At 45.9% G+C, this 9,881-nt stretch overlaps 1 protein-coding gene across 2 annotated transcripts; it reads left to right on the forward strand.

The window, feature by feature from the left end:
- Window positions 1-1,056: 1,056 nt before the first annotated feature.
- Window positions 1,057-8,918, forward strand: GATD1 (glutamine amidotransferase class 1 domain containing 1). 2 transcript variants are annotated; one of them, XM_066552921.1, is made up of 8 exons: window positions 1,057-1,167; window positions 2,919-2,995; window positions 3,386-3,491; window positions 4,012-4,119; window positions 4,914-5,008; window positions 6,153-6,246; window positions 6,981-7,092; window positions 7,617-8,918. In XM_066552921.1, exons 1-8 carry the CDS (start codon window positions 1,110-1,112, stop codon window positions 7,624-7,626), a joined length of 660 nt encoding a protein of 219 aa, XP_066409018.1. In that variant the 5' UTR covers window positions 1,057-1,109; the 3' UTR covers window positions 7,627-8,918. The 2 variants fall into 2 exon arrangements, with proteins under 2 accessions (XP_066409018.1, XP_066409019.1); XM_066552922.1 differs by having other exon boundaries at window positions 7,620-8,918.
- Window positions 8,919-9,881: the final 963 nt, after the last annotated feature.

Here is a 9,881-nt window from a genome sequence, read left to right on the forward strand (position 1 = left end):
TACACCAGCTCCAATCAGGGTCCCGGTGGAACTCCGCAGGCTTCTGGAAATTAATTTCTTAAGAACTGGGCAGAAAAATCCTGTAAATTCCACAGGGTCAGGAAAAAGGGCACCCTTCAGCTGCAGAAGTGTAATCATCTGCGGGCTTTGCTGCAGAAACACAGCTGGAGCCTCGAGTTTTAGTTTGTCTTGACAGGAGCAGAAGATCAAATAAAGTCCTATTTTCTGAGTGGGAATGCTGGAGGTGAGAGGGTGGGATGGATGGGGGCCTGACTCTCCCACTGGCTCCAGTCAGGGTGTGTGGAATTCCACGTGTCTGGGGCAGTGCGGGGAGGATGGGAAGAGCTGATGGAGCAGAGGTTGGACATCACTGTCCTTTGTGTTTGTTTAAAAAGCACTGGAGTCACAAGCAGAGAGTAAGGACCATAAACATGATGCTCTGTGATATAAAGGCTTAGGCTGCTGGAGTGGCACTAAATCCTGAAGTACTCCCCAGTGAAACTGAATGAGATGCTTTTTTTTCCTTTTAAAAAAATAATTTTCTGGTATCTAAACTGGAGCGGTGAGGAACATCCAGATTAACCAGCCTACGGACTCGGAACACAGCTCTGGAGAGAAAAGGAGACAGACAGATGATTGAAGAGACGGACAAGGTGGCATGAGCTACATTTCCTTTAGGAAACTAGGCTAGAAATTAAACCCTTTCCAATAAACAAATAAAGCCAATAGCAGGATTGCGCTGTCTTTATTTTACACCTTTCATTTTATAACTGCATTGTGTCTGCAACACACCAGCAGCCAGCAAGGGCTAAACCTATTAAATTCACACAGGGATGAGAGATGCAAACGCAGAAACGGAACACTGAGGTTTACGAAGGTGGGGAACTAAGGAAACAGTGACAGTTGCCGATGGGACGTGGCACCACGGGATTCTCGGGACACCCGAGGGCTTTCAAAGCTCCCGGCGGCGGCAGCACCCCCTCAGCGCTTCCCGCGCTTTTCCGCCTCCCTCGGGATTTCGCGCGCTTTCCCCGCCCCTCCGCGCTCCCGGCACCGCGCACGCGCGGCCGCACGAGGCTCCGCCGCTGCCCTCAGGCCCCGGCCCCGCCATGTCGGAGCGGCTGGCCAAGCCCTCCTGCCTCATCGTCGCCAGCGCCGCCACCGCGGGTGAGACGCTCTCGGGGGGGAGCCCCGCCGGTTCGCGGGGAGCCGCCGCTCCGGCCACTGCGGGCGTCCCGCTCTCCCCGTCCCTTCCCAGCGCCGCGGCGGGCGGGGCATGGCGGGGCGGGGCTGTCCCCGGTGCGGCTGTCGCGGCGTGTCCCGCGTGTGCCCGGCTCACGGCCCTCGCCGTGTGGGTGACACTGCAGCCGGGCTGTGCAGCCGTGTGGGTGTCCCGTGTGGGTGACACTGCAGCCGGACTGTGCAGCCGTGTGTGTCCCCCGTGTGGGTGTCACTGCAGCCGGACTCCCTTGCCCGTGTCGGTGTCACTGCAGCCGGGCTCCCTTGCCCCTGTGGGTGACACTGCAGCCGGGCTGTGCAGCCGTGTGGGTGTCACTGCAGCCGGGCTGTGCAGCCGTGTGCGTGTCACTGCAGCCAGGCTCCCTTGCCCGTGTGGGTGACACTGCAGCCGGGCTCCCTTGCCCGTGTGGGTGACACTGCAGCCGGGCTCCCTTGCCCGTGTGTGTCCCCCGTGTGGGTGACACCGGAGCCGGGCTGTGCAGCCGCACGTGTGCCCTCCCTGCCCAGCTGTGCCGCTTTTCCGTTCGTGCCCATCTTGCGCTGCAGGTGTGGCCGCCGTGTGCAGCTGTGCTGCTCGGCTCCTCTGCGTGCGGCTTTAGTGGTTTTGAGGGGAAGGAGGGTTGGCTCAGATTGGGTGTTTGGGGAAAGAATCTTTTACCTGTGGGGGTGCTGAGGCCCTGGTGCGGATTGCCCGGGGAAGCTGTGGCTTGCCCCATCCCTGGAAGTGTTCGAGGCCAGTTTGGATAGGGCTTAGAGCAACCTGGGTCAGTGGAAGGTGTCCCTGCTCCCTGCCCATGGCAAGGGGTTGGTACGAGACTTTAGGGTCCCTCTCAACCCAAATCATTCCAGGATTCTGTTCCTCAGCACACAGCTCACCTGTAATGAAGGCTGCACATTTCTGATGTCTTAAAATCATTAAATCCTAACGAAATAATAATCTGAATTTATTTAGAGCTTTCAAGATGAGCAAACACCCAAGCTTGTGTACTTTGCTGGATGTGAAAAGTGCATATTGTATGGCTCTACGTAGATATTTACTATATGTATTTTGTTGTATTGATTAGTAATGCTGTATTAACATTTTAATAATATGATAAATGTAGTCTTGTAGTTAAAAGGTAACTTTGGTAGTTAAAATAAGAACTATGTAAGTGGGATATTTTTTTAAAGAAAGGAGTGAGGCACTCGCACCAGATAGCAGCCACAGAACACCTAAATCTTTCAGAGAAGAGGAATTTATTGTTCTCTTATCAGAAGAAACTGAATTCTTCCTGCCTAGCTAAAGATCGAAGGTGCCTTAGGATTAGGAGGAAGAAGTAGACGATGACCAGATCAAATCCTTTGTTTGAATGGAATTTATGCATCATGTATGAAGTGTATGAATATGCAACAGGTTATTGCTTTTAAGGGTTAATTCTCTGTTAATGGGTGTCCTTTTTCGGGCTGTGCTGCCCAGAAAAAGGTACCCAGACGTCCATAACTCTGTTTCTGTTGTCTCATATTGTCCTAATTCAAATTGCCCAAATTATTACTCTAATTGTATTACTATTTTTATAGCCATTTTATTAAACTTTTAAAATTTTAAAAACAAGTGATTGGCGTTTTTCACACTGGATAAAGTGTGGCCTGCATTAAACTATCACTGTTGTTTCCCTAAGGTGTTGGAATCTGTTTTCCAGGTGTTTCAGCCCAGTCATTCCTTCACTGCTTTACTCTGGCCAGCTCTGCCTTTAACCTGCAAGTGGCAACACCTGGGGTGAGTGAAAATGGACAAATGCTGTGATTTCAGCCTGAAACAAATTGATATCTCAGTTGTAATGAAAAAAATAAGATAATTAATATAATATAAATTTATTGAGAGGTGTTTTATTTGCTGTAGATATTAAGGGACTGGTTTAATTCTGGATTTTTAATACCAAAGTGACTGCAGCCTTTCTGTAGCGTGGGTTTGCACTTCTCTGTCCAGTATCTGTTTCCACACAGAGTGGAGGGAAAACTATTAGCACTAATTCAGTGGGAAAAACGGAAAACTTCAAGTTTTTTGGGAGCTGAAAGCATCTCAAACTCCCACGTGGCCATCCTTGAGAAGTGTCCTGGATGCTTGTGCAGTGATGCTGACCGGGGTGTGTCACCACGTTGTCCCCAGGGGAAGCCCATTGACTTTGTGGATGTGAACGAGAGCAACACGCGCTGGATCCAGGACTTCCGCATGAAATCCTACGCCAGCCCCGCCAAGCTGGAGTCCATTGATGGTAAGGGTGTCCCCACGGCCCTGTCTGGGAGACAGGGCATGCTTAGGGCCAGGATTTTTAGGGAAGAATGACACAGAAGAGGCAGGAAAGTTGTGTTTCAATAGCTGCAGTTGTTGGTTTACTTTTTATTTAAGAGGAAGTCCAAGCAACTGCTTTGCAATTTTCTTATTTATTTTGGAATGGTCATTCTCTTTTAATGTATATGTAATATATACAAATAATGTCTGTGTGTACACAAGCACACAACACATTGTTACCTGTTAAAAATAATTATTTTGCTGGAGTAGGAGCCAGCAGACAGAACAGTTGTAAGTTTTGCCTGGCTCATTAAAAATGTGTGTCCCTTGTCCTAAGAAGGACCTTTTTCTCTCCTCTGTGTAGCTTTATTAGTTTCTTTAGGTAGTTTTTAACTGATTTATGTGGGTTTGTCCTTTTTTTCCAAACGTGCAGTGGATTTATAATCAGGCTTTTTGGGATTTTTACCTGTCCTACAATCAGTTCCTGCTTTCCTCCCACCCAGGGGCTCGGTACCACGCCCTGCTGATCCCAAACTGCCCCGGGGCTGTGACTGACCTGGCCAACAGTGGGTACCTGGCCAAGATCCTGCAGCACTTCAGCACTGAGAGCAGTAGGTGAACATCCTTGGGGATTGGGTGAATGAAACAGGGCTCCTGTGCTGCCTCTGCAGGATGGCTGCCTTCCAGAGACTTCAGAGTGTTTGCATGGCTAAAGAGCATTCCAAACGGGGAAGGAAAAAGGAGATGTCAAGGGGGAAAACAAATGGCTTAATGGGCCTTTAAAAAAGGAAAAGGAGACTTAAAAAAAAAAAGTGTCCTAAAATGTCTTAAAAAGGTAAAAGGGAGTCCTAAAAGGAAAAAAAAAATAGTGTCCTAATGTCTGTTAAATAAGAAAAAGGGAGACTTGAAAAGGAAAAAGAGGTCTGAGGTCTTAAAGTATCTTAAGGAGCAATGCCAGTAGCTTTTCAGGTCTTGTCTCAGAAGAAGGATTTGCTGCCTTGCAGTGGTACAGAAATGGCTCTGTCCAAATCAGCAGCATTCAAGGCTCAGAGCCAAGTGAGGAATGTCCCAGGATCATCATTAAGGCTGCAGTTAATCAAGACTTGGGGTGTGCTCCACATTTGAGCATTTGTGGAGCTGTCTCTGGACTTGGAGTTAAAATCTGCAATTCTTGTTCTTCCTCTTACTGTAATAATAATAAAATAATTGTAATACTGTAATAATTGTAGCAGTTCTTATGCTAGGCAATAATTGCTGCTGCAGTGTGCAGGAGAGCCCCTACAGCCTAAAGGAGCATTATCAGTGCAGTATAACTTCATTGCAGGAGGGCAGCATGAGGCTCACCACACTCACTTGTGTTTCAGGTATTTGGAGATGCTCAAAATGTGCTTTAATTCTTTTCTAGAGCCTATCTGTGCTGTGGGACAGGGAGTGGCAGCTTTATGTTGTGCCACCAATGAGGATAAATCCTGGGTTTTCCAGGGATACAGCCTGACAGGGGTAAGCCAAGCTTTTACCTTGTTTTTGCTGTTTGGGGGCTTTTTTTGCTGTGTGGTTTCTGGTGGTTTTGAACTTCCTGTAAATATAAATTATCAGTTTGGTGCCCTTGGCTTGTGCAAGACGTGCAGAGCTGTCTTTGACAGGGGGCCCAGCACTGGGTGCATGAAGGGTTTGTCCCACTGAAGTGGCATATGGGGAATGCTTTCCCTCTGATTGTTCAGTAAACTTTAAACTGAAGCAAAAAAAGAAAAAGGAGCTGGAAATTCCTGCTGCAGCTCTTTGCATTTGCTGTTGAGGACTTATAAAAAAATCTTTGGTTGTTTAATGAATGCTGGGGATAAGTTATAGTTCTCAAAGTACTCTTTCTTTTTAAAAAGTAGAGGGAGTCTTAGAAAAAAAGTTAGAAGAAGTTTTAGGGAAAAAGGCTGTTTGTACAAACTGGCATGCAATTAAAGCAGCCAGTTACTGCTGATATTTTATTTTGTGTGCTCTGACCTCACAGCCCATTTTATAGTGTCAGAGTGATGCAAATTGCCCTAGTACAGCTTTCTAGCCTGGAAAATTTACATGGAAAGTTAAGAAGTAAGGATTTTATGACTCACAAAAGCTATTAGTGTTCTCATGTGCTTCTCTTTGAGTTAAGGATTATTTATGACTCTCTGTGGATTGTTACAGTCCATGATGAAATAATTTAAATCATGTTGTGGCCTAGCTATGGTTGCTGTGGAAACCATAAAATTAAATTCCTTCCTTTTGTGAATTAAAATTCTAAGTGCTCCTAAATTTTCTGTCTGTAAGCTGTTTCCCATATCCATTCCAGCATGGATTACTGGTTTTGGACTCTGCAGGTGGCACAGCACCTGTGTCCAAATATTTGTGTGCCACGGACAGACAGGTCTGTGCCCTCCTGAAGTTAATCACACCTGGAGAAATTGTTTGGTGGTGTTATTTCCTCTTTACTTAACTCTCTTAAGAGTTTCCAGTTTGCTCCCTGCACAAATTCCATCAAAGCTGCTTGTGATCATTTGGTTGGGTCAATAGTACAGGGAACAGAAATATAAATTTCAGGGAAATATGTGCTGGTTTTGCTTGGCTTTTTCTGTAAAAAAGCCAGCCAAACTAATTTCCTTTTGATCTATTTCAGCCCTCTGTGTACGAGCTGGTGAGGCAGCCGAATTTTGCCAGTTTGTCCATTATTGTGGAGGACTTTGTGAAGGATTCTGGAGCTACATTCAGTGGTGGGTCATGCCTGGTGTCTGGGATGGGCACTTTGTGTTTACCTTGGGAAATGAGTGTTTGTGTACTGGTTGTATCCAGCTGAGCAGGACTCTGGCAGGATCTCTCAGCTGGAATTCCCATTCCCTCATTTACCAATACATCACTGCTCATTTGCAAGGCCAGCTTGGACAGGGCTTGGAGCAACATTGGGTAGTGGCAGGTGTCCCTGCCTGTGGCAGGGGGATGGGACTGGATGAGCTTTAGGATCTCTTCCAACCCAAACCAGTCTGGGAGTCTGTCTGGAATGAGGAAATTTAAAAGTTCTGTTTAGGGTGCTGAGCAGTTGCTGGTAGATCTGAGCACACTGGGGTGTTGTAATTGGCCAGAAAATGAGTATTTAATTTTTGTAGCCTGGTGATCACAGCTCATGTCTGGCATAAGATGAGTTTGTGTTGTATTGTGAGGTAATTGTAGTTTTCAAATACATGCTTTGAGTTTTTCATTATGAAAAGTCTCTGATATGTGTACTTTACCCACCTGCTGTTAACTGAATCAAGGACCCAGTCCTGTCCTTTCAGAAAAGGATTTCCTAGGGAATTTTTTTCAGGATGAGGGGCTTGAGTGCCCCTCTCTGCTGGGGTGATAGATCAGCACCCAGCAAATCTGTCTGGCCATAATAGTTGTGTGTTGTGTTGGGTTTATCAGGGGTGTGATCCTGGCACTGAGCAATCCCTGTTTTTCCTCCTGTGTTCAGCCAGCAGCCCAGATGCTGTCCATGTGGTGCTGGACAGGCACCTGGTGACAGGACAGAATGAGAATTCCACCCTTCCTGCTGTCCAGAACCTTCTGATTCTTTGCAATGTCAGGTGAGGCAAGATGGGGCTTAGGGACTGGGAACAGCCAGTGGTGAGCTTTTTTTTTTTTGTTTCAGGAATACTGTCTCTCAGAAAGGGTTTTTCCCCTTGGTTTTCTGCTGAAATGTGTGACACCTCTGTTTGATCAAGCCAGCCAGGCAGTTGTGTCTTTTGGCAAAGAGCATTTGATTATTGAAAAGAAAAAGATGAAAATGTGTGGGGAAATGCACAGCTGTAGTGGAACTGGCAAAGTAAAATGCTGAATAGGCTTCACTAAACATTTCTGTTCAGGGAAACAGCTCTTGTTTCTTGAACTTTGGCAGGCTGTCTTTGAGTCAGCTCTGATTTAGGATTCAGGGAATGAATATATTTAATTTTTTTGGAAGTGGCTTGGCTTGTTGGAGTGTCATCTTGTCAGATAGAAAAGCCCATATGAATAACCACAAACCTCTCATTTTGCTCAGGGGAGTGTGTGGTACCAGTCCTGTCCTTTGTGCACTAACAGGTCCTGTCCTGTCTGGGTGTGTTTCCTTCAGCAGGAAATGAAGGGGAAGGTCTGTTTGCAAACAGGATGGATGAAGAGCCAGCAGGCTGAGGATTTCCATGGCTGTGACCTGGATGAAACACCCCTCTGAACCTCTGTCCTGGACTCTGAAGTGACTGTGAAGTGGCAGTGTCAGGTTCTGTGTGGAAGGAATGGATGAAGGTTGTCAGAAGCAGCTGGGACCCTCCCTTATATTTTTGCTGCTCCATTTTCTCACTGCTTCTCTAGACCCTCAGTTTACAGATGTGGGAAACAATCTCCTCAAAACCCCCCAAAACTTGGTGCTGTGAATACAAATTGCTGGAGCTGAAGCCCTTGCTCTGGGTTGGCATTGTGCTGGTGCACAGCGTGCCCTTGTTTTCTTCCTGCTCACATCGCTGGAATTGTGTTCAGAAAGTTTGCTCAGCTTTTTTTTTTTGTAACATGGTCCTACAATTGTTTATTTGTTCTCTTTTGTGCTGCTTATGTTGTGGGTTTTGTTCTCTTGGAAATACTCCTCTCTGGGAGTACACTGCTGCTGTCTCTTGCTGGAATTTTGTGGACAGAGCACTGAAAAATGCAGGTGGTTAATGTGGGTCCCCTCTGAGGAACCAGCTGTAGGATGGAGTCTGGACTCCTCCTTCCTTCTGAGCTGCAGGTGTGGCTTGAAGCTGAGCGTGGAAAGGAAGAACCAGATTGAGATTTTCTTTTTTAAATTGTTGCAGGCTCAAACATACAAAATTATTGGAAAGTAGATAAATTAACTTTCAGATAATTGATTTTCCTTCCCTCTTGGAATTGTGGGCAGCATTTCTCCAGTGCCCTAAAGAAATGGGGCTGCATTTTTGTTTTCTTACGAGGATATTACAATATTTTGGTTCTAACAAATCATCAAGTAGGGAAATTTTCTCTTTTCTGTGTGAATCCATTTTTTTTAGCTCTGTCTCAAGAATTCAGTGTGATTTGAAAAGACAGACTGCTGTGGGTTTTGCTGGGTCTTCTGCTGTTGCATTCTGGAGCCCAGCTTACAGAACTTTGGCATTGATGGAAATGAAAACCAGAATTTGAAATGAAATTTGTGCTTTGATAGATATTAAATGATCAGTTAGCTTTGATGATTTAAATCTTCATTCCTGACAAGCCAGCTTGGGGATTTGATGTTGACACCATCAGGAAATACTTTCAGTCTGGAAAGCCACATCTTGTTTGTGAAGTGGGAGACTCTATTTCCTTAGGGTCTTTGTTTCCATGGGATTTTGCCAAAATTGCTACATCTTTTCTCTGCTTACCTGTAAAAATAGAACATTGGTGTCTACTCTGTGTCCTGTTTTCATTCCTTAAATGAGATTCTGTCCAGGCTCATTCATCTGCTGCTAGGTGAGCAAACAGCATTCAGACCACTACAGGCTTTGTTCAGTCCTCTTTTGTACAATTTTTTCCTTATTTTGTGGCATCCAGGACCTGCTGGAATTGCTCTGCTTGTGCCTCTGTCAGGAAGTTGGACAGAGCACACTGCCTGGGGACTTGATGGTGCTTTCTTTTTCCTCCCATATGAGAGCAGGGGAAAAAAAGAGTTCCTGTGTGTGTTTTCACTCTTTCCCATCACACCATGAAGTTGCTCTTGGGAAAACTGGGGGAGAAAGGTGTGCTCAGGCAGCGAGTGGCTGGGGAGGTGATGTGTGCAGGTGTGGGCCAGCAGCTGTGTGAGGTGGCTCTGCAGGTGGTGGGCTGGATTGTGTCACCTTCTCAAGTCATGCTGACAAACTGGAAGCCACCTGAGTCACAGAATCATGGAATTTAGGTTGGAAAAGAGCTTTTAAGATCAAATCCAAGCAGCAGTGCAGCACCACCACCACCATGTTCACCACTCAACCTCAGGTATCACATCCATGTGTTTTCTGAACCCTTCCAGGGGTGGTGACTCCACCACTGCCCTGGGCAGCCTGTTCCAGTGCCTGATGTCCCTTTCCATGAAGAAATTTTCCCTAATATCCAACCTAAACTTCCTCTGGTACAACTTGAGGCCATTAGTGATGATAGCTCTTAAGTTCTTGTACAGGATGACCAATTTTAGCCAGGGATTAGAAAAAATTGGTCAGAAAAACTGTGGGAAAAGAAGGACAAATGAACATAGGAAACACAAAATTGTTGAATGTCATCCAGGTATGTTCAGGAAAGTTTTACTCTGTTCATTTTCCATGTTAATTTTGTTCTACAAACGTAAAACTTGATAGTTTATTTGGTATTTTCTTTTCCTTTACTTAAAAGGTATTTACAT

The sequence above is a fragment of the Molothrus aeneus genome, chromosome 6 (assembly GCF_037042795.1).
Source record: "Molothrus aeneus isolate 106 chromosome 6, BPBGC_Maene_1.0, whole genome shotgun sequence".
NCBI classification, from domain to species: Eukaryota; Metazoa; Chordata; class Aves; order Passeriformes; family Icteridae; genus Molothrus; species Molothrus aeneus.